The sequence below is a fragment of the Papaver somniferum genome, chromosome 11, assembly GCF_003573695.1.
Source record: "Papaver somniferum cultivar HN1 chromosome 11, ASM357369v1, whole genome shotgun sequence".
Taxonomy (NCBI): Eukaryota; Viridiplantae; Streptophyta; class Magnoliopsida; order Ranunculales; family Papaveraceae; genus Papaver; species Papaver somniferum.
In genome coordinates this window covers 133892928-133918888 of record NC_039368.1, presented here as the reverse complement: position 1 = coordinate 133918888, position 25961 = coordinate 133892928, and the positions used below count along the sequence as shown (strand labels likewise).

Here is a 25961-nt window from a genome sequence, read left to right as displayed (position 1 = left end):
CGTACGCCCAACAACATTCCAAAAAAAAAAAAAAGAGGGCGGAGGTATAAAACCCGCCCCATACATAAAGTGAATTAAAAAAAGAGAGTGGGGCGGAGGTATAAACCCCGCCCCAGCCAAAAGAAAAAATAAAAAATAAATGGGGCGGAGGTATAAAACATGCCTGGTGTGGGGCGGGGACTTTATGCACGCCTGGTGTGAGACGTTAACTATACGTTCGCTCGACTATATTTGGTTTTGGTTTTGGTCTTGAACCAAATATAGTCTGGGATTTGGTCTTTGGTCCGAATTTTAATCGATAGTCTATCCGCTGTGTCTCGTTTTTTGACCAAATATTTGGTTATATTCCCACTGTGGTTGCTCTTAAACGGATAGTTGAAACTTGATAAGCAGATTAAATGGTTACATACCGGAACTACAATTCAGTTCACCCTCGCCAACCACTTGCATGGTTGTAATCCACCAAGTATACAGAAACCCATATATAACTGGATCTTACAATTCATATCTGTTGGCATGGCCTAACAATCAATGACAAAAACACAATATACAAAAGCAGAAGATGTTAATCAACATTTAGAGTTGTACTGCTGTTTCTATTCACCTCAAACTGTGGTACGGTGTTTAGATTAAACTTGATCCTCTTACCAGGCATTTGATGTCAAAGGTGTCTCCATCTTCCTCCACTGCACGAGCATCCACCTAATCCTGCAGCTGCAGACTTCACAAAGTTATATCAACAAGGATTAAAAGTATATGACATTAAAAAAAAAAAAATCAGCACAAGTTCTGGTTCCTACTACCACTTTGAGCATCTATAAAAGCTGCTGATGAGAGTGGTGATGTTGGTGGTCTTTGGTAGTAGTTGTGGTAATAGATCGTGTAAGGAGGTGGCGGCCGAAATGGTAATGATAAAATCATACTTAAGAGGAGAAATCATAATGCCATTGAATTGAGAAGAAGTTTGGTTCTGTTTTTGTTCGTCATCCACCAGATTCCTATACATATAAAAGTATCAAAACTTTTGAGGACGTTGCATGCTCCTGTCGCGCATTCTAGATAATGCATCACCTATATTCTGCTCAATAGAAGAACAAAGATCATATTAACTAATGCAGTTTAATAAACCAAAATTATATTAATTATATTAATGAATGCAGACAACAATTTAACATACATGACAGAAATCCAAGCTAATGAATCCAAGAGACCCACAAAATTCAACCCAAATCAAATCAGCTTCAAAAACCTAACACTAACAGTCTAAGACATCAAATCCAGTAGATACAAATGAAGTTCATGGCAGCATAATCAACACACCTGTAGTATAATAATGAATCTAAATTAATTGTACCTAGAGTTGTATTGCTATTTCTTTGTACCTCAATCAAACTGCATATTTGATGTTAGATTCTCGGCTGCCTTTGAGCCGGTAGTTGATTCTGATAGAGATACAATTGTTTCGAGAGGAGATATCATTTGTGCTGCATTGATTTAATTGATAGAAGTTGTTCTTCCATCCACCAGATTCGCATACACAACTAGTTTTACATCTATTAGAAGCCATTATATATTATGGATTTGTTTTTTCCTTCCCACTGATTTGATTAATTAAGCTGATCTTGAGCTTCTTTTTCAGCAAATCCGGAGTAGAAACCTGAAGAGTAGCAAATCTGAACGCCTTGGTGTCAGCAGAGTTCAGATCTAAGAAGAAGTAGAAACCCTTCTCCTCCGGGAATTTACCTGAAACTGTGACCGAAAAGTGAAGAAACTATAACCCATTTGAAAATTGTTCCAAAAGTGTGACCATGACCGGTCAACTGACATGTATGTCCTAGTCTTTTAGGTTAAATATGTAGACATCCAAATTTTTAATTATTACTTTTTTTATAATATTATGGTAAGTTTATTTTTGACTGGGACCCACCACGTGGATGTGTAGACATCCATATAATAGGCATAATATGATGCTTGATAACTGTAGACATCCATGTTTCTTTCTTCTACACATCGAGCACTGATCATAATTAACAAAAAGATTAATCATAATAACAAAAAGATTAATCATAATTACAAAAAAATTATACGGTATTGTACAAGAATAAATGATTTAATGAACAAAATCGTTTAAATCAAACTCGATCAGAAATAGTGATTTAATGCTCAGAAATAATGCAGCAGATAGAAATGGTGTGGGAAAAAAACGGTTTAGTCCAAAAACGCGTCAAAAAATAAGGATTAGTCCATCCCGAGTTAACTAGGTACAATTTAGTCCAAAAGTTATTTAAAATATGAAAAATACACATATAACCTCCTGATTTACAATTTAGTCCAAATATTCACAATTTAGTCCAAAGTTTCTCACATGATGTCAGCAATTTTAAATAATATAAAAAAGAATTAAAAACAACTTATCTTTCGAACCGTTTGTCCAAAATTCACAAACTTTATATATTCGGAAAGCTCTTTCCGAGAGCGACAAAAAGAGTACCCATATGACTATATAATTCTCATTTTTAAAAAATCTTAGTTTACATTGGCGTACAAACATGTACATGCCTACAAAAATCCAAAAAATCAAAAGACAAAACAAGGTGCACCAGTTTGTACACCAACATAGCAAAAGTAGACTGCAGCTGAATCTTATACGATAACAAGTTAGCTAGTTGATCCATTCCCAAGGGTTTACCGAACGCTCCTCTCATACCTGTTTGAAGCCTGTCAGCACCGGCACATGAAAGTTGATACGCAAGACATGGAAATGATGTATTTATATTGTTCATCTACACATACAATGACGAAGAGGAAAAAGTGGTCAGCAAAGAGATCAAACTATTATTTCATGAAGTTTTTAACTGACAAGGAATCTAATAAAACAACAAAATAATTATACAGTGCGAGCTAGATATTGGTGACTCGTAAGCTAAAATACCGTTGTAGCACCAGTTTCTAACTTATTTTTCACCTAGGCCTATAATTGAGTAATCACTGATAGCATGAATACCGGGTAACACATTGATAAACCATCCAGTTCTTACAGGCTACAGCTCAGAAAAAATGATTATACTAACTTACAAGTATGAGCTTAAACCTATTCATCTATCTGCAGAGATTATTTTAATTAAACTGTTCGAAAATGGCATTGAAGCTGCAACAAATATCCTAGAATGTACATTATCTTTGCCTAAGAGATGTTACAAGGATCTAAATTTCTAATGAGCGGACAAGGAAAGAAGTCTTAAGAAATCTCATACAATTTCCATAATCCAGGAAATGTAAATGAGACAAAACATAAATGGTGTAAATAGTGTTAGGCAAAAGCTTACCTGACATAATCTATTTCAAAGACATTAATAGATTGACAAAATCTTATGCCTGTGTTGTGTGCAAACAAAGATTTTTCATGAAATTAACGTACAAATAAAACTTAAACTGGGTCATAGGCAACCAAAGTTAAATGTACTGAAAGAGATTTGAGTCACCTTACTTCACATTTTTGGATCCTGCAGAACGCCTCATGCTTCCCATTTCCCACCTTTACCAATTCTACCACAAAATTATCGTATTCCATCTCCCAATGCATTTTTGGAATAGGAATCAGATGGAAAAAATGAACCCATACAAGCAACAAAAGAGATATAATTTCAGTTTAGTAAAAGAGCTCAGGTTCTTGTACTTCTCATAAAGTCATCTTTGCTCAACTTCATAGGGTCAAGATGATGACACAAGGCCCCTGCAGTTATCATTATGGTATAAGAAAGAGATGCAGTAACCTTTGATGTTTTGTGGTATAAAAATCCAACATTTATACCACAAAAATGCACATATTACTGAGATAACACAATAGTGTACAACTTTGTACACACCTATAGAAAATCCAACACCTGCACAATTAGTGCTTTCCCAAATATTTGGTTTCTATACATAAATATAGTCCTACAAGTGTATAACTATTTACACCTAAATAATCAACATTTGGACTATTATGCACACCTAAATAACATAATATGTGTGTACAACTATGTACACATTAGTGCTTTCCCTAATTTCTTAGACTTCAAAATGAGTAACATGTGTACAACTATGTACACTTTAATAATCAACACGTGTAAATGAAAATGAAACCACCAAACAGGGAGAATTTAATTGGTTGAATCGGAACAGTTAGACTGCTAAGTGATAAAAGACAATTCTTCGATATACAAACAAAACGGATGATGGGCATATGATATGTGTATTTAAGAACAACAAGCTTTTGGAAATTCTTCAAGTAGTTTTATGCAAACAAAACTAATGATGGGCATTAAGTATGTGTAACAAGCTTTTTGCAAACCTTCGTGTAGTTTCTGACATGAGCCAAGTTCTCTGGAACACTCCAGCTCGAGGTGGTAAAACTTTGGGGCCAAATTCAAATTAACAGCGGGGACTTTCTTTCTTTTGACAAAAGGATCCTGAAACAAAAAGAATACAATCACAAATTATCAAAAATACAGCTACAATCGAACAAAAACTAAGTAAATATAAAACAGAACAAGCACATATAAACAGAGAGAAACACATACAATAGGTGTACAATTACGTACACATTAAGAATCAACATGTGTACAATTATGTACACCTTAGTTATTCACATGTGCACTAGCTTGTACACCCTAGTTTTATGGGTGCCTATACTCAGTAACAACTAACAAAGGCAATATCCATGGATAGAAGGAAAAATTTAGCAAGTCCACAGATAGTGACCAATATAAAATCTCGTCTGTCGCCCGAGATGCTAAATGAACGGTAATATGATTTAACCGAAATTTTCGACTACATGGAGACATTGTAAAAATGGAAAGTTCACAGACACCATAATCATGGGAACTTCATTGAGAGCTAGTTAAATTTACATTTCGAAGCTTCTATTTTTTTTCTATTCATCCAAGTCTTCCCCTTTCTTTTGTTTGCACAACTTATAATGAATCATCATTAGAAATAAGCCTAATGAGTTATTCTATCCACATGTGTACTACCCTAGTTATTTACGCAAGAATAAGCCTAATGAATCATTTTTTTCACATGTGCATAAGTATGTACATCCTAATTATTTACCTCAAAACATGCACCATTTTCGTTTATAGCACCCATTAGATTAGTGTGCTAGACACAAATTGAACACTAATTAGGAGTGTTCCAGAGACTGTGTTAAAAGGCCAAAGTAATCTTATGAGTGTGCTAGATACGGAATTAAAAGCCTAAAGTAATCTACTTGAATGAAAATTCAGTAGTGATATAAAGACTTGCACCACATTTTAGAGAGTGAGTCTAGTGCTTACCGCTTTCGACGAGGAGATATTTCAACCCGAAGAATACATAAAAAAAAATTCAGAGGCAAGGACTTCTCAGCATCGTTAATAGCTCTTCACATATAGTGAAAAAGAACAACAAAGTTCAATTGCAAAAAGGTATGAGAGGAGATCAAATGGATCCGAAGGAATGAGAATCGGATGGAAAAAGTAAACCCATACAAGAACAACAAAGACATACCTTAGGATCAATAAAAGATCAGGTTCTTGTAGATTTCAGAAAAGTCATCTTTGTTATTGAACTACACAGAGTCCAGGACATGACACAAGGCCAGTTACCATAAAAGTGTAAGAAAATTAAACCAACATGCCAAACAGTGTAACTATGCGACAACAAATAAAATTAAGTAAACCAAATACAAGACATACGCATACAATTCCTAACTATGGAGTGTTAAAAGTTGAATTAATGCATTTTAGAGTTAACGTTTGACAAAGTTTCCTGTACAAAAAGAACAACTTTTACTCCAACTGATTGTACAGTTTGACTTTCATGCGAACAGTGGAAAAAAAATTATACATAATCATAGAAATGTGAATCTCGGTCATAGATTCGTAGTATCTAGAAAAGAAAACAATGTACCATGTATGTAAATGACTTCATTGGCAATGATTCAAGAGCGAAATTAGGTGCAGCAGTAACATCAAGACACACGCGAACCTCCTTAATCTGCAGAAAAATATAGTACGCCAATTTCATTAAAGTTAAAAATCAAATGCGAACTATCATACAAAATTTTGCGTACCAACAAATTTCAATATGATTAAGACAAATCTTAATCCATGCTTTATGTCAGTACATAAAATTTCATTTTAATATACAAATCACTGGAAAATTCCTTCGCAGAGCATTACTCTTTCCGCATGTCCTTTTCTAAATAATTTATTTTTGTTGGAGTTGTTCGCACATGATTTAGTAACAACAAAATTTATACAAAACAAAAAAGAAAGAGAATTAAAACTCCACTAGCAATAATGTTCATTCTGCGGCAATTACTAACATTTCATTATGCACCTTTTTCTATTATATGCATAAAAGTAGTAATTAATGATCACCATTTGATACACCTAGTACTAATCCGGTGTGTCGATTGATTCCATACATTAGCATTCCAGTACCAAATTCGATAAATATCATATTTCAATGTATAACATAATTACATTACCACTCATAGAATGACAACAAGAAATGACTTATGAGTAGAACAACAAAGCGACGACCCCGGAACGGATTCCCACTAGAAAGGATTCAATATGAAAACACTTAATAAAGGGAAACAATGGACACATAAATCTTAAATGTGAATAATACACACATAGAACCTCAGTAAAACTAAGATTGCTTAGCAATAATAACCGGATGCAGAACAATAACAAATAAACGAATTGAATGAAAATGAATCTTGAATTGAAAATAAAACACACGTACAAATCAAACTCAAATACAAAATTAAAAATACAAGCAATAAAAGATTAGGTTTAATTTGTGATTATATGTTCAGTTTCATTGATGGGAAACATGGCCAGGAACAGAGAGAGTTCTAGAAATAGGTAGATTAAGATGACATGATAGTAGATCTAAACTCATATAATTAATCACATAAGAAATTCGAACTAAGACTAAAGTAATTAGATTTTTGAAATCGCTAAAAATTCCGAACATCAATTTCGAAATCAATAATTTGACAATAGATATCAGATTCGACTCACCATTCAAATACAACTTCCACGATGAAAGCGTCTAATTGATTTGTTGAAATTGAACCTCCTCAACTTTTCATCTCAATTTTAACTTAATCTTCAAAAAAAAAACCCGATGACAGACGATTTAGGTTTTTAAGTTGAATCAATGTTTGTTTGATTATGGTTTCGTGACTGAACTTTCATGAGATGACGAGATTAGGTTTTATGAGTTTTTTTCTTCGCACAGGAGAGCAGTTTCCATGAAATGAAAATGGAAAAATGGAAACTGAATTACGAAGAAGTGATACTCATTTAGCCGAGGGGTATTTTTGTCATGGGAAAAATTAGTTTTGGACTGAATCGTTCAAGAAAGGATTAACCCGTACTAAATTATGTAAATTTGGATCTCCTATTACTAGGCTTGAGGGGACAGGACTAGAGTGTCTAAAACCCAACCAAGTTGGGATTAAACGTAAATTTCTACAAGTGGTGTCTCCTGCAGTTTAGCATGTAGTTGTGATGTAGGCGGCGGCCCAAGCACAAGTCATGAAATCATTCATGCAACTGTTTTAAGAGGATAAATCATTGTGTCGCTTTGATTGAATTGAAAGATGTTGTTGTTCATCCTTCCATCCACCGGATTCCCACACAAAACTATTTTTAGATCCATATGAAAAGCCATTATGCCGTGGATTTTGTTGTTTCCTTCCCACCGAATGAATAATTAAGCTGATATTGAGCTTCCTTTTCAGCAAATCTGGAGTAGAAACCTGACGATTTGCAAATATGAAACCCCTTGGTATGGAGTTGAGATCTAAGAAGAAGCAGAAGAAAGAGAAATAGCGGCGACCCTCCTGTTAGGGTTTTCAAGGAAAGAAATGAAAAACTGAAATAGTAAAATAAGACTTTTCTCGGGCTATATGCCATAGTCTTGGGCTTTGACCTTAAATGTTTGTTAGGCCCAAGAGAGCACTTCCATCCTCTTCATGGCATTGGCTACACTCCGGAGGGATGCTGATCAATGAAAAGAAGAACAAAATGAAGATGAATAGAAAGGAGATGAAATCAAGTATTCTTATCGAATGAAGCTATGGCTAACTGTTAACTTAACTTTGGTGTTCATGAGTTTCAGTCTTCCTTGTGAAAATTTATAACTTCTGCCTGTGCAGTCCACTAGTGCATATACACGACTTATATAGGAGCCTGTTATAAAAATAACTGAATCATCATCCAAAATATTTTAGTCAACAGGATGTGGTCAACACTTCAATCAGCGGTTCATCCTCGCCAACTGGTACATGCTTGTAAAAGCATCTAAGAGAATCGGCTTTAGAAGATTGAGAACAGATATAAATAGAGTCCGATTTACATTTCAATCTTCACTGTCGATTACATTTAGGGAGCTAGTTATATAACGAGGGTCATGATTCAAAACATAGAGGGCCAACAACTAACTAATCAAACAATCAAAAGGCCAAGTAAACAGACTAGATGCGCGGTAGTAGTGTGTGTGCTATGACATGCATCACTGATTACCAATGCCCATCAAATTCCAGAATACCCAATCTCTTGAAAAATCAATTCATCACAAAAGCCTTCCAAGTATTTGAAAAGGGTGTTAAAAGTCGTTTCCAGGAAGATCATTAAAGTACACGGCGAAACAATGTCAAGCTCACAGCATTTCTTGTAAATAATGTTTAACAGTGTATTTGGACCAGAGGAACAGCCTAAGTCTGCAATGCCTAGAGGCATAGTACTCTTCTCCGTCATCTCAGTTGTTCTACAAGTATAGAACTTTGAAAATATATCCAGCGCTGCTTCCTCTATCATCGGCTTTGCTTTGTAGAAAGCTTTTTTCTGTACAACCATGAAAAAAGAAAACAAAATAAAGCCGAAAAATGAAATATAAGTTCGTATCAAGCATCAAACTTTGGTAAAAGAATGACTATGTTTTAGAGTTGAGCTCAAGAGAGACCTGAACAGATGAGTTGAAAGCGTAACTAGTTTCACCGGTGCTACCATTCATGTGGAGATTTTGGATGACTTGATTCATAGTGCTGATGAACTTCGTATGCCCTTCACTACCAATACTACTACAATGTCTTCACTGGCACTAGAATTAAGGCTAAGAAGTGATAAACTCTCTACTCTTCTTCTTATATGCATATTCCATTTGGAGTGTAGCGTGTAGCTTGGGTGTTGTAGCTTGATCGATGATAAGGTATGGATGGCGACACTCGGAATTATTAGTGCCTTGGTCGCAAGAGATATCGAAAGAAGAAGAAGAAGAAGAAGATGCAAGGGATGTTTGGTGGTAAATGTTACGCCGAGTACATGGTACTATTAGCTGGTTTGTTATGGGTCGGTCATCTAACAGAGTACATTTATACTAGTCTGGACCAACAATCCTAAGACTAAGAAAGGAGTTCTTGTTTTGAAATAAAAAACATCAAATAGCACGTGAATGAATCATATGTTCGGTCATTCATTCATATGTTAACTCTTGCTTTAGCCTCGCATATATTGGTGGCAATGGAACGGATAGTCAAATTTTGGTTCGATTTTGCAAAGGAGAAACCATAACAAAAGATGGATAAACATAACAAAAGATAGACATCCGGATTGTCCTGCAAAATTCCGGTCTCCAACTCACTCTTAGGGCTGTCCCTCATTTTTATGTTCTGTGGAAAGAAGTTGCAAAGAACAGTACAATGAAGCAGAAAAATAGAACTAGAGAAAAAATACTTTTCAAATTTTCCTCCTAAAGTTGACCAATCATTTTAATTCATCATAACATACAGATAATCGATAACCAGAAGTGTTTTCGTTTTTATAGATGAAGGGGAAGAGAGATGACAAGATCACACATCCGGTCTTCAAATCATCATCATATATAGTAGTAGTAGTAGTACTGAATGACCTAAATATATCATCAACATGATCGAAATAACGGAAAAAAGGTGACAATACCCCTCCAAACACAAACAACACTTCAGCTTTCAGATTAACCCATGGCATATTTCTGGGTCCAGCTCCTTGCGGTAGTCTCATACTTGCTCCTGTCGGTTTTGTACATGTGAGCAATCTCTGGCACCAAAGGATCGTCTGGGTTTGGGTCCGTCAACAATGAGCAAATGGATAGCAACACCTAACAAACAAAGAAAACAACCAAATTAACATCCTCCAAAGTAACCAATGGACCTGGTAAAGATGGTTAATCTTCAAGGCAAGCCTGACAGTAACATAAACAACTTCTTCTAACCAAGCAACTTCAGTAGAAACCGAAGCACCACCTAGAGACGATCAATTTTTGGAAAATAGAACTAGGACCCCCAAGAATAGCATAATAAGCCCATTCCCCAAAGAGAACTTTCTAGTTAATCACGAGACAGCTTTAAACAATTAGCCTAACATAGACCTGAATGAATAGACATCTATGGAACTTCTCAGCTAGTCACCAGACAAAGATTAAGAAAATAAACTCAGAGCTAAGCGTGAGTAAGCATACAAAGGAACTAGACCAAGCCCAAAACATCTTCAACCTTTTTTCATAGACATATCCAGATTATATGATATATTAGATAACAATCGCATGCAAATCATTAGTTACCTTGGAAATGGTCAAGGCAGGACTCCATTGCTCCTTCAAGATGTCAAGACAGATGCTCCCATTGCTGTTGATATTAGGGTGGAATACCTTTGTCCTGAAGGCAACCTGCAAAAACAGAAATAAGTTAAACAGGAAGTCTTAGATATGAAAATACACTTTAATCTACACCTAAATCATTACAGGGTGAACCATTCAGGTGCCTCCAGTAACAAAGATGAACAAATAAAGCATCAACTCTGCCGTGGCTTACTTGCATACATTACTAATACTGGTCATGATCATATCAAAGTAACACTTCAATGTGTACTAAGACCCGGAAACATTTAAAATTTTAAGACGAGAAAAGTCCCTTTGCATAGGGAAATAAATCAATATTACACAATGCTATTTAGAAGAGTTACCTTTGGTGGCTTAAATGGATAATCTGGAGGAAAATGAATAGTAACTAGAAAAACTCCTCCTGCGTAAGGACTGTCTGGGGGACCCATTATTGTTGCTTGCCAGTGAAACATGTCTTCGGCAACAGGACCTATAGAGCATACCAAAAAGAAATTGAGAAAATATCCAATCATAAAGCAAAAGTCTTGCACGCTTGTAAAAGAAAGCATGTTTAAACTTCACAATGTAGGGCATGCACGAAGTTTTATGCACAAAAACATTGAAATTCATGTGGACAGCAAATTGATTTCTATGCGTGAAACTGGTTCCCATCAAAGGGATACACAATTAACCAAAATCAAAACCCTCATAGAGCACCCCGTGTACATGCATTTGGAACATAGAAAAGCAGCTTAATGTATGAAGGGAAAAAAAAAGCAAGGTTGGGCATTCAAGTCTTTATCAAGAACTTAATCAATTTGAAACGCCATTCATAGACCCTTAAGCACAATAAAAACTAGCAAGGTTGCACAATTCAATCTGTATCTAGTATTTAATCAATTGAAAACCCTATTCGTAGACTGTCTAAGCCTCACCACCAGGTTAAACACAGTAAAACCCTGCTGAATACCAGCATAGCTTTGCCTCACCCTTTAACTAGCTAAACACAATAAAACATGCTAAACATAGCTTGGAGCGAAAAAGCTCAATTAAACAACAACAATAATCATGCAAAGACATGTTTAGCTTCAATTGAAGCTACAGCTGACAATAACAACCTAACAACTACAAAATTAAAACACAGATCTTGCTCCATATGAAAAACCCATCAAAAAAAAATATCCTTTTTTTCTCACCTAAACCTTCAAAATTCTCTAATTTAACAGATTACACAGCTCAATAACAAAAACCATGAACAATCTAACAAGTAACGTCCATATTACACACACATCAGGATCACCAAACCATTCAAAAATCAACATAATTATCAAAATCAAACCCTAAAATACACAGATCGAGCCTCAAAACCACACAAAAGCCAATAAAATTGCAAAGGGTTTCAGAAATCAGACCTGCGGAGCAAGAAGTAGGAGGATCTTTCTGAAGATCCTTAAGTTCTTTCAAGATCCGTTTGGAAGCCATGGTGAAAATCCCTCTCTGAAGATTTTTTCTCTCGAAACCCTAGATTTTACAAAAGGGGTAAAGAAAAAAAGGGTATTTGAAGAGACCAAGAGAGAGGATTTAGAGGAACTCGGTGCTCTGAAAAAGGAAGAAAAAGGAGGAGGGAGGAGGATTCCGGGAATTGGAGGAGTTGATTGGAATTTATAGTCTTTTTTATTTCATCTTCTATTCGATTCGATGGAAAATAAATTGAATTCCTATCGGAATCTTATTGGCTTTCTCAGGTGGACCCACCAGTCTTTCCTATTGACCAGTCAATAATTTGAAGGGAGGTGTTATTATTCAACCTAACTTCTCTATGAGACCAAATGGAACCTACTAGAGGTAGGGTTGTGATTCGGGGTTAGTATTTTATCCGTAATTCGCGGATTTAACCGTACCGTATTTTTATGGATGGATGTTCGGACAGTTCGTTAATGTGTTGGATGCGGATGAGATTTTTGAAATTCAACAGATAATGGATTAGGCTTGGATGCAATCTTGAAAATCCGTTGGACATCTAAATCTGTTAGATTAAGCGCATTTATATAGTTTTTAGAAAATATATATAGTTTTGGAATTTTTAGGGTGTTTGCTTAGAGTGTTTTCCATGGCACTTCTATATTTATATCAAGAATATAAAGCATAGCATGGACAACTTAGCCTAGATAAAGAGCGGTCAGGATACATTCTAGGGAAAGTTAAATCCATGGTTGTGGTTCGCTCTAATTAAAATGAATCATTATGAGTGTTTTACTAATTAGTGTCTCATTAATCTCTCATAACGAATAATTTACTTATATTTTCATCATTAAATGTCCTCTGAATGAATATGTATTTTACATCATTATTGTATTAGTAACTTTTTGTAATGAATATTTTAATAATCTCCCACTATAAATGTCTTATAATTATCTTAATAAATATACTTTCATTAAATTTTTCATTAATTTTTCATTATATTTTTTCATTATAAACTTTTCATTGTAAATACTTTCATTTAATAAATAACAAATTTATTAATAATCATATCAATTGGGTAGTATTTGTGGGTGGTGGTCAATGAAGCCGATGATAATGGTGATGAGGTAGTGGTGATGGGCGGTTCTGATGGTGGTAGTGTAGGTGGTCAGTGTGGCAGTCAGGTAGTGGGGAGTTATTACTCTATGTGAAAATAAGCTGGTTATAATACAAAAAAAAAAAAAAAACAATTGTACAGGCTGCCCGCAATTTGCCCTAAAAACAACCTGAGAAAAATTTAACGATGATAGTGTAATGTATCTGTTATTGGGATAGTAAAGGTTTTCAGTTGGTCCCGCTACATGTTTCACTCGGTGGTTTCTTCGAGACACCTATTACGGTCAACCTATCGATTCTAAAAACAAAAAATCATGGAAACAAATTGTCACTATATATATAGAGCGAACAAAAAAATTATTCTTTTACATATTATGGAGGTCGTGCCGTTATGACACAGGAGAAATTATAAACCATCTTATAAAACAGAGTTTAGAATACTTAGGCAAGATAAAGGACGCTCTGAATTCATTCTTAGGTAAGTTAAATCTACGACTGAAAATGGTCAGTATAATAAACTTTCAATAATAAATATTTTATTGATATTTCATAGTAATTCTTTCTCCAATTAATCAAATAAATATATTTTCATTAATACATTACATAATAAGTTTATTTTATATTAAATCAGAAGGCATTAATGGTGGTTGTGATGGCAGGTGTGGTGGTGGATCAGCGGTGGGAATATGGTGGTGGGTGTTGGTGAGAATGGTGGAGTGATGACATTAAAGGTGGAGGTGGTGTAAGAAGTAGTTGTAGTGGGGTGGGATAGATGTCCTAAGGTATAGAAATTATTTTGTTACCCTTGGTTAATTTTTTTTATTGGTATTAATTACTAAAAAAAAAATTCTTTTATTTGTTTAATTCTTTTATATCAAAATAAATATAAACGCCAGATTTTTTTAGGGAGGAGATAAATCAATAGCATTGGTTTTAAGATTTGTCAGGTCGGGTCAAGCCTACACCCGAATCAATTGTAATTGATAATTTAGTTTCTCATAAACAGAGTTTAGAAAACTTAGGCAAGATAAAGGACACTCTGGATTCACTAATGAGAAAGCTAAATCTACGACTGTAAAATGACTAGCTTAATTAACTTTCAATAATAAATGTTCTATATTGAAAAAAAATCTATGGTGGTAAGTTACACCTGTTGGCAGGAGTCATGTAAAACATATATTTGAAGAGATCATAACAGGTAAGTAAACAAACCTGAAATGTCTCATATAACGGCTATGCGAGCACATCTCTAGGTACCTCAAAACTACCACATCTATTTTCTTGGTGTACACTGGTCCTGCAAGCTACGTAAGTGGTGGCAAAAATACATTACAAGATATGCACTTGCTACCTCTGAATTTTTACCACACTTGCACAGCTTCAGGTCACATCAATGAATCCTGACAAAAAAAAGGAAATGGTAGTAAGAATCAACCAATTTTCATCAAGGGAAATAGACCATAATAATGATAAGTAATGCAAGAAACTCTAATGTGTTAAGAGTTTACTCACCAAATGGAATTAAAGAGGTTACTTGTCAGGTTTGCGGCATCGATCTCAATAAGGCGAGCTTGATTTGTGCCAACATAAACAACACACCTACACAAAATTTACGGAAAATTAAGATATACAACAATATGTTTTCTCTACGAAAACTCTTTGTGGTGTGTTGTTTGTTCTAGCATAAAAATGAATATATTATTGTTCATTCTTGTATACCTATCCTACAAGACCTGTTCAAGAGCTCGGAATAAAATCATTTGAAGAAACTTCATTTATTCCATCTCTTGAATAGCCTTGCAGGAACATACAACAGTCTCTTATCTTGTTCTTCACTTCAGATGGTACTGCGACACTAACACATCTCCAACTTCAAGTCTTGCGGTCAATGAGTCCTCAGAAAACAAAAACAGAATGGTAGTAAGTGAGTATTTCAGTCAGGACAAAATAATGACAAGGGAAACTAATTATCATAAGAGTTTAGTCACCAATGGAATTAGAGAGAAAACGTATTAATTGTCATGTTAGATGCATCGATCTCCTTCATTTACAGCAAACCTAACGACTAATACGTATCCACTCTGAAAATCAATGGTAGTAAGTTGAACCTGTTAGCAGGAGTCATGTAAAACATATATTTGAAGAGATCATAATAGGTAAGTAAACAAACCTGAGATAGAAAAGGAAACCTGGACCTTCGAAGGATACAACTCATATCGATGTAGGTGAATACTAATCCAGCAAGGCTCTCCAAAGGTTGGAATAAATTCATTTTGACAAAGTTGATTTTGTCTAATGATGAATTTATTTAAACGCTTAAACAGATTTACAGGACCAATACAGTCCATATAGGAATCATAACAACAAACCGAATACAAAACAAAAGGGAAATAGATTACAACCAAACAACCATAAATTTAGAGCAGCAATCTGATGAATGAGATTACAGTTGAATAAACCTTATTTGGATTGTAATCTATTGAAAGAGATTACAACATCCAAGAGAAAAAAGAATGTAAAGTAGTAAACATCAGCATATAAAGAATATAGATTAGAACAAACTATTGAAAGATAATGTAAACCACTAAAAATCAGTAAACCTTAAGCAGTAAAGCAGAAATCTATTGAAAGACACTACACATGGATGCTAAGCAGTAAACAATATGGATGTTAAGCAATAAACAACAACAACAACAACAACAAAAAAATCAAAAATATATATCTTCTTAAAATCTATTGAAATTACAACCATGAAAAACCTAATTTTAAAGGGAAAAGTACAAATCTAAAACATACCAGTGATCTTCATACAGATCTATTAAACAAGTTGAAACCCTAAAGAAGAAAAATAAACAATTTTGATAGACCAATTCATAGCTAAAAGGCACAAAAAAAAACACCTTGAGATAGAATGAGATACAGTGAAAGATGTGAGTAAAGAGGTATCATAGTTCTTCGTCTCACTCTTTAGAGTTGAATGAAGATGGGAAAAATGTCAAAGTTCTTCGTCTCACCCTCTTAATAAAACAGGAGGAGAGTTGAAATTATTGAGTCAGAGGAGGGAAATGAAATTTAAAAGGAAAATTAGATAGGGTTTTAAATTTGTGAAGTAATGGATATCAAAAAGAGTTATTAGATTGGGAAAAAGAGAGGGAAACGAAATTTGAGAGCCAAAAGTTTCAGACAAGAGAGAAGAGTACAATAATTGAGGAGAGATTTTTTTTTCTCTCAAAATATCTAGGTCCAAGGTATCCCGTTCGAGATAAAGTTAATCAAATTTATGGTCAAGATGGTTAAATTTATGGTCAAACACATAATCGAAAATAAAACGAGGCATACTCAGGTTGCAAGATTACCATATACAGACCTGATGTTCTCGTCCTGGAGAGGTTTGAGGTGTCAAATATATCAGATTGGATGAAACTGCAACCTATTACTGAACTCAGGTTGCAAGATTACCACATACAAACCCGATGTTCTCGTCCTGACGAGGTTTGAGGTGTCAAATATATCATATTGGATGAAACTACAACCTATTACTGAATTCAGGTTGCAATTACCATATACAGACCCAATGTTCTCGTCCCGGCGAGGTTTGAGGTGTCAAATATATCAGATTAGATGAAACTGTAACCTATTACTAAACTTAGGTTGCAGGATTACCATATACAGACCCGATGTTCTCGTCCAGGCGAGGTTTTAGGTGTCAAATATATCAGATTGGATGAAACTGCAACCTATTACTGAACTCAGGTTGCAAGATTACCATATACAGACCTGATGTTCTCGTCCAGGCGAGGTTTGAGGTGTCAAATATATCAGATTGGATGAAACTGTAACCTATTACTGAACTCAGGTTGCAAGATTACCATATACATACCCGATGTTCTCGTCCCGGCGACATTTGAGGTGTCAAATATATCAGATTGGATGAAACTGCAACCTATCACTGAACTCAGGTTGCAAGATTACCATATACAGACCCGATTTTCTCGTCCCGGCGAGGTTTGAGGTATCAAATATATCAGATTGGATGAAACTGCAACCTATTACTGATCTCAGGTTGCAATATTACCATATACAGACCCGATGTTCTCGTTCCGGCGAGGTTTGAGGTGTCAAATATATCAGATTGGATGAAACTACAACCTATTACTGAACTCAGGTTGCAAGATTACCGTATACAGACCTGATGTTCTCGTCCAGGCGAGGTTTAAGGTGTTAAAAATATCAGATTGGATGAAACTACAACCTATTACTGAACTCTGGTTACAAGATTACCATATAACGAGTAAGTCTTCTTGAAGGGAAAATTGTAAGTCACTGAAGAGTCTGAAAATGCAGGAGATGATACAGGGGAAAGTTGTGTTTATTTTGCTTTTTTCATTTTGTTTATGGTACTTGGATTTTTTGTGTATAACTGGATATCATGAACATGATAGTGTTGTTGTCAAATGTTCCTCGACACTGAATGAACAAAAAGGTTGTAACTTTATGAAATGCAATATGATGAAGTCAGTTTATTTATATTGTCCGATGATTTTGTGTCGATAATGTTGGAGATGCGGTTTGTAATCTAGAAACTAAAACTACAATGCAAAGGACTGGAAATGTACAAGACTAAACTGTAATGAAAACAAATGCATACTGAAACAATTCACTTTAGTGTTTCTTAATAGTTGCCCCGCATCTTTGAAATTGCAGCATGTTTGAAATTGCATCTTTGATTCTCTATCCAGTCTAATTCACTTGATGGAGAGGCATATACACACCTAGTCTTAATCTACAATCTGGCGAAGGGTCAAATTACGAACATCTATATATGTTTGATCTTTATATTTTTATATCTTCAGTCAATACATGACTAACAAAAATTTTCTTGTATTGGTTGCGTCATATTCGACTTGCACATAATTGGCACAAACCCTACTTACCATATACAACCCACACACCTAATTCTACAATCTGTCAATGAATACAAATCACAAAGATTCCTGAGATGCTGATTCTCAAAACAGAATACAAGCTTTATTCACCAATGCTGACATCCTACAACCAAATACTATGTCTGAGTCTAAGATTATCTGTCAATTGACATATACAACCACTTGGTGGAGGCATAAAGCATGCAATTGAGATGTTCATAATCACCAAAAGATTATCAAAACATGATACAATGACAACAACATAAAAATAAACCTAAAATCTGAAACATATGGATGTTCATACTTCATAATCACCATCAGAAATTGTACCATTCAAAATCAAGAGTGTGTAACCTCCAATTTGTAATAAAATCATTAAACCCCAAAATGAATGAATGAGAAATACCTTAGATGAAGATGACCAATATTTGCATTTCCAAAATTATGAATCACTATCAATACTTCTATGAGATATCGATTAAACTAAAATCTAGGCTTGAATCGATGTTTCATAGAAGAATAGATTGATTCGTTGTTGTTGATGAAGTTTTATGCAGCTGAATCTCCAAGAAACCCCAAATGAATGAACGAGAAATACCTTGGTTGAACATAACCCAGATTTGCAATTCCAAGATTATGAATCAGTGTCAATACTTCTATGAAAAATCGATTAAACTTAAATCTAGGGTTACATCGAAGTTTCACAGAAGAATTGATTGATTCATTCATTGTTGTTGCTGAAGTTTTCTGCAGCTCAAATCAATGGAATTAGATGAACTGATAATGAGTTATATCTCAGGCGCTGTTCCGGAGATAGTGTTGGTAGATTTTTGTGGATCATTTGAGTTGTTGGTCAGGGACCAAGGTATTGAGATATGACATGATGCCTGAGCCAAACCATGCTGCAGTTCAAGATATGGCCCATATATACACAACTTCATTTAATATTTAGGAAGATAATAATTGTATAAATCTAATACAAGTTCATCTAATGTCAAAAACGGTAGTGAGGCACAATGGTTCACTTTAGTTTTAAGTAAGTTTGAGGTCGGAGGTTCGAAACCCTCTAGACCTTATTTATTTTTCTTTAAAATTTTTGGCCAGGACTCAAGGACCAGGGTATTGAGATATGATCTGATTCTTGAACCAAACCATGTTGCAGTTCAAGATATGGCCCATTTGTTAACTAATTAACAAATCAAATAATTATCCAAATATACACAAGTGTGATGATTTTATTTGGCTTATTGACCTATTATGTTTGACCATTTTTTGTACACCGAACAAATCTCATGAATGTTAAGCCATTTCAGGTGTGAACACTGCCATTATAGATGCAGTACACCAGCGCCACATAATGTCTCTCAACAGGTGTTGGCTCTTTAGTATCTACCAAAAAATCAAATATGATAATTAGTGTTTGGTTGAACTGTCTATCATCCCCTTAATGGCAGTTTTATTAGACATTGAGAATCGGAAGAGTCTACAATTAGGCTAATGGGGGTGTACCAAACTAGTGGGGCGCGTACCAGCCCCAAGGGAAAACCATTTTTCTCTTATATGATTTTGGAACCCATCCCCCACTAATTTGGTACACTCCCATTAGCAATGTTGGTGTGCAGGAGTTATGATGGGTTTAGGACTTGTTTCACATGCCTTTGAATAGGCGTGAATAGCTAAGGGACGATACGTTCCACAGAATGCATTAAATGACTATTAATGTCATCTTCTCTACAAAAGGAAATTAAACAGAGACTTTCCAAAATATACAAAAATCATCATAAAATAGGCAAGGAAATTAAGGAAAAAAAAACAGAGATTAGAGATAATGGGTGATCAAGGAGGAAACAATGCTAACGGAGATAATCAGCCTTCTGCGCCTTTTAACTTCGTCAAGAAAGTTTCCAAGACTCCGTGTACTAGAGAGTTGGAGAATTTGAGGGATTTTCTGCAGCAAGAGATTGACAAGAGATATCGTCAGATTGAGTACGAAAGAGTTCATCAGGAAAATGCTCCACAATATGAACTATGGAAGAGGAAGAGAATTGCAAGAGATGTGAGGAAAGCTAGAGAAAGAGAGGAGAGATATGAGGGGAGAAGATTTGTTTGGAGAAAGACCCGCAGTGTAACCGAAAGTTATTATGAAGAGAAAGAGAATGATTTTGAGAGAAGTGATCATGAGAGAAATTCTGAGACAGAGAAACAAAGGAGGAAGAGAAAAAAGAAGATTGAGGATGCATCGTATGAAAGATACTTAGCATAAAAAGCAATCCCTTGGCTTTTTGCAAGAACCATGAATGAGAGACTGAATGTTGATTCTGATGGAGAAATAATTGATGGTCTTGATGAGAATGGTGAACCAGTTGAGGCTGGAGATTTGGAGGAAGAGAATGAAGATGATGAAGGAAGTGAAGATGCAGGTGATGGAGGTTATGGAAGTGCAACTGAAATAGGAAGTCAGTATAGCAATGAGTACAACGATGATGAGATGGGCATCAACAATGATGATAGTGCAACTGAAACTTCAGTCAGTGAGCATAACAATGAGAACAATGGTGATGACTCTGAATAATCATCCTTTGAACATCAACAAGATTTCGATGGGAAAGCTTCGATTTTGTGAAATCGGACTAAGTGCTTCTTCGTGAAAATTCAAAGAAATCTTATAGGTGTTTGTTCATCATTTTGCTCATATTGCTGAAGCTGCTGACAGAATTGTATTGGTTTTCTTGTGGTTATTTTTGTTATCTTGGATTTTTTTTTTTTTATGAACAGATGGGCTTGTTTTGATACTGTTATGCAGATGGTAACTGCTAATAATTTTAGTAGTATGTGTGTTTGTTTGCAGGGGGTTCGAATAGTCTAGTTTTCCTGGTATGAATAGTTAATTTCTCAGATGTTTGAGGGAATTACAAACTAGGTTTTTGGGTCATGTTTTGATGTTGATCATGTGAATGGGTTTGATTGTAATGGAACTACTTAGTAATTAGGGGTCTGATCAGTAATAGTGATGGTGTTTGTAAATCTGGTTAATGAAATTGCAATTTCGGTTTCTTTTTGTGTTGATATGAATATAGTGGGTTACATTTGGTATGCCGGAGATGTCTTTGTGATCTCTAATGAAAGGAACAATGGTATGTTAAACTGTGGTATGTTAAACTGTATTATATGATCTATGAATTTACTAAATCATTATCTGAATTCTATCAAGAACTAGAGTCCTAGTACAAGGTAAGTGAGAATATTATGAATCCTATTTCTCTCCGGTTTTCATCTAAAGTGGAGAAACTGCTTCTCAAAACATACTACAATCTTGATTCACTAATGGTAATAATATCCTACACGCAAACACTATAACTGAGTCTAAGTTTATCAATAAAAGGTATAACAAGCTGTAGATCATCTGACAAAGCCGTAATAACTTGATTCAAGATTGAGTCCTGTGAAACCTACATGATTCCACTGACCCACAAAACTACTTGGTGTTGGTGGAGGCACATACACATCTAATTCTAATGTATTCTCACCACTGACCCAATAAACTACTTTGGCAATGAATTCATAAAGAACTAGAATCTGACTAGGAAAAGGGAACAAATTATGAACAATAACTTCTCTTTGGTTTTCATCTAAATTGTTGAAACTGGTTGGGATTCTCATTAGAGCTACTCCTTCAATACACAATTGATTGATTCACCCATTTACAAACAAAGGAGATATCCAATGAACAAATTGTGACATCCTACAAACAAGTAAAATACCATGTCTGACTCAGTCTAATTATCAACTAAACCTACACAGTACACTGAGATATTCTTAAAACATAATATAATGTACTGCAACATCCACAATTGCATATACAAATCTTCTTAATCACACTCAACAAACATAAGATATAGATGTTCCTAAAATCTACAATCACATATAAATCTAAAAGATATAGATGTTCATAAACACCATCAGAAATTGCATCATTCAAATTCAAAACAAAGATTTCGTAACCTCCAATTTGTAAAATTATTAAACCCCCAAATGTTGAAAAAACTATGATTCAGAGAAAAACGAATAAATGAAATACCTTAGATGATGATAACCCAGATTTGCACTTCCAAGATTGTGAATCAGTGTCAAAACTTCTATGAGAGATCGATTCAACTTAAATTTAGGATTACATCGATGATTCACAGAAAAATTGACTGATTCGTGTTGTTAATGAAGTTCTCTGCAGCTGCATTTCGATGTTTCCGAAGCTCAAATCGATGAAGTAAAATGGACGGAGAGGAAAAGGAAAATGGTGGAGAAATGTCTCAGGCTCTCAGTTGTTCTCGACATATTTATTCTCTTTTAATTTTCGCACAATTAAAAAAAGAAACGAAAAACTAATTTCATTGATTTTAGTTTTGTTTTCTGATTTTCGATAATTAAAATGAGGAGTTATAATGGGAAAAAATGTTGGAGAAAAAAGCCAGAATCGTTGGGAGGAGTGTGAGATGAAATTGGGAGCTGATAGTAATAATAGAGGCGCTAATAATAGTAATAGAGGGTAACAATGTAACTTGCCAATTTATGTTGAGGATATGAAGGTAATTACCCACAACCCTTCAAAAGTCTTTAACAGATACCAATTATTGCAACGATTATCCAACGTTACAAAGTTACCACCGTCGATACGACGATACCTAAAAAAAATCCGTCATAAAATCGGGTGTTACAAGTTCCCTAATTTGGTGTAGCGTTAGTCAGCTCAAGAGAGAGACATCACAATAAATAATCGTGAATGTTTTAATGTTAATTTACGGATTATTTTACGATTAACATGACCTTTGCAATCTACAACTTATATTTCTTACATATAAATAGTCATTAGTCGTATGCATGTCGGTATTGCTTATGCACCTTGAAAAGCACATGATACGTTGCTTGAGTTGGAATTAAGAACGCCAAAAACGACTGCGTTTTGGGATTCTCATTTTTGTTTGCAGTGTTTGTGACCCATAGAATTAGGGCTGAATATGGTGTCGGTTAACCGTTGGAAACCGATCGAACCAGACCAATAAACAAGAAACCGAACCAAACCATTTAAATTTGGATTGGTTTGGTAAAAAATGTTGAAAAACCGACATTACTGGTTTGGTTTTGGTTTGACCTGAAAACCGAACCAAAAACCATTGGGGAACCGATTAATTTTTAAACTTAATTTCTACCGTCGATTTAAAAGTATTAGATTTACCCATTAATTTAGAGGATAAATAGAAACCCTAAATCTAATATTTCATTATGATACTCTCCCTCTTTCTCTTTCTCCTTCTCTCAGCCGCCTCCCTTCTCCACCCCCAACTACAGCTGCTGCTACTCGACTTTTTTCTTCCCGGCTTCCTTCTTTTTTATTTGTCAATATCTAAATTAAGATATATTATATATCTTCATTTGATCTCTAGAATTAGAGTAAGCTTTAACTATTCTTGATTTTTTTTTCTGTATATTTGTGTAAACCAATACTATCGTCAACTACGATTTTTTTATCTGTAAATTTGTGTATTTTTTTTTTGGTTTGACATAATTATTGGTTAACCAAAAACCACTGGGACAAACCGAAACCAACTGGAACCATTTGGAAACCGAACCAATGGTTAATGGATTGGCTTTGGTTTAGATTTTTAGAAACCAATAATATTGGTTTCGGTTTTGGTTTGGCTAGAAACCGAACCAAAACCGACCATGAACAGCCCTACATAAAATCTTTAAACCTTATCTGAAGTGTCAATTTTATCCACCTAATTATTCCCCTTAGAAAATGAGGACCGAATCACCAAACGGACTTGGACTTGGTAAAATTCACGTGTACAACCTCAACTCCAAAAGTCAACCGGTGTAACTATGCATATTCGTAGAGAAAGTCGATCGGTAAGTGCTCCAATTCTATCGTAGTGATACGGCCATTCAAAGAGCATTTTACCCGCAAAAGTTTGCCACCGGCTGCATATGGGTAGATGATAGAAAAACAGCCCTGAGCATTGTAGTATAACACTAGAGTCCATGATAAATATCACTGTATCAAAGATAATCACAAATCTGAAAGAGAATATTTTGGCGTGTCTTTTCCGGTGTATAGACTGTGGAAATATCCCATCCACCCACGGGCGGTAACTGGTTCCATGTCAAGTTGGATATGAAGTATCACAGATTTATATGACATGATTGTATGAAAATAGGACAGATTTTTGGTGATAAAACGCATGATTGGAACCAAGGAAATATAATGAGAGAACCGGCTGAAGAAAGATTCTGGCGTGTAGCATATGGCTATACCGTGTAGACTATCAGAAAATAACAAATTGTGATAGCAAAAGTCTTGTTTTAGAAATAAAGAGTTAAATATGTGTGTTTGTAACATGTCACCTTTGTTTAGTGAGCAGCAACACGAAATGCAAGTGTTGGACGATCACAGTATTGGTTTTAACTTCTAAGGATTTAATTAACACTATTTACTATTTATAAAGGGGAATGCCAGTATTATTTGAGGCTGATATCAGTCCATATAGGACAAATAAATGTTAACAAATCTTGATCGTCGGATCGCTGAACTGGTATCACCTCCGTTAAAATTGGTATCCCATTATAAATCATGTTAATTAAGGGCAATTCCCTTCGAAAACTGTATATAAACTTAGCTCTGATTGAATAATAATAAAAAAGCTTTAGCTCTGGGATTTGTTTTATTAAAAAGAATAATTTTTAAGTGAGAGTAGAAGCAATTAGAAAACCAAAATAAGATAAATGAAAGTTGATATGATGGAAGAAACTGTTGCAAGTAGATTCGAGTTGGATGTCGTGCACGTACATTAATATCATTCATGGTGGATGGTTTACCTCTTGTACCAATTATGTGTTAGCGGTTTTTCTAGCACTAGGTATTTCAATTCTCATTTGGAGTTTTACGTTTTCTTATGAAATTTTTGTTATGTTCTAAGGTTTAGTTTAAAAGGTTATTTCGGACAATTTTTTCTTCTAATTTTGTAATCGTTTTTTTTTTTTTTGGCTCCTAGTGTATTGATGGAAAATATTTTGCTCCCTCACTGTGGGAGCAACTATTGAACTAGCAGTTGTGTAGCCGTCAGATATGTTAGATATGAAGTAAGCAAAACTGCGCGTTGATCACAATTATCCTTCTGCTAAACACTTATTAAGATATAATTACTTGATTGTTTACCAAAAGCGAATTTTCCTGATTGTTTTGTTATCATCAATCAAAGCCAGCCCTCTGAAATTCACTGCTTACGGATTTTATCTTCTATTATTTTTGATTCATTTGAGAGAAATTAATCAATGATCAATCAAAGATTCAGGAACAAACCAACACAGATTTTTTTTTGTTTTTTTATAGTGCATGCCCTTGATCAACAATTTCATATCTCTGGTAAAAAAAATAATCCAGGAACAAATGAATAAAACAATCAACCATACAGTGTGAAGAATTGATCAAAGAACAAAAATCCAATTGTAGAACTGTTAATCCAAGCTTCTTAGAAGAAGAAGAAATACAATAATGAAGGAGAAACAACATACTTATGTTGTTCGAAGACTTTGTTTTTATTTTCTTTTTGAAGTCTAAAGGATAAAATATAAATTATTCATTAAGATTTCGTGAAATATTTGAGATAACAGTAGTTAAATCGTCTGTTTTCTTGTATCACATCTAATACATCCAACGGTAGCCCACCTGCTAGCTCAAGAATGCTCCCGCACTGCAGGAGCAAAGTATTCTCATGTATTGATATT

At 34.8% G+C, this 25961-nt stretch overlaps 2 protein-coding genes and 1 long non-coding RNA gene across 3 annotated transcripts; all 3 read right to left on the bottom strand.

Annotated features, from left to right (window-relative positions):
* Nucleotides 1-290: 290 nt before the first annotated feature.
* LOC113320956 lies at nucleotides 291-1711 on the bottom strand. Its single transcript, XR_003346371.1, has 3 exons — nucleotides 1383-1711; nucleotides 801-1078; nucleotides 291-714 (listed from the first exon to the last, which is right to left on the bottom strand). It is a non-coding gene; the product is annotated as an uncharacterized LOC113320956 (long non-coding RNA).
* Nucleotides 1712-8395: 6684 nt separating this feature from the next.
* LOC113320787 (anthranilate O-methyltransferase 2-like) lies at nucleotides 8396-9152 on the bottom strand. The gene is made up of 2 exons (XM_026568679.1): nucleotides 9007-9152; nucleotides 8396-8888 (listed from the first exon to the last, which is right to left on the bottom strand). The coding sequence occupies exons 1-2, from the start codon at nucleotides 9082-9084 to the stop codon at nucleotides 8577-8579; spliced, it is 390 nt and encodes a 129-aa protein (XP_026424464.1). The 5' UTR covers nucleotides 9085-9152; the 3' UTR covers nucleotides 8396-8576.
* A 604-nt stretch (nucleotides 9153-9756) lies between these two features.
* LOC113321783 (ubiquitin-conjugating enzyme E2-17 kDa) lies at nucleotides 9757-12382 on the bottom strand. Its single transcript, XM_026569696.1, has 4 exons — nucleotides 12093-12382; nucleotides 11043-11170; nucleotides 10642-10746; nucleotides 9757-10179 (listed from the first exon to the last, which is right to left on the bottom strand). Exons 1-4 carry the CDS (start codon nucleotides 12160-12162, stop codon nucleotides 10036-10038), a joined length of 447 nt encoding a protein of 148 aa, XP_026425481.1. The 5' UTR covers nucleotides 12163-12382; the 3' UTR covers nucleotides 9757-10035.
* Nucleotides 12383-25961: the final 13579 nt, after the last annotated feature.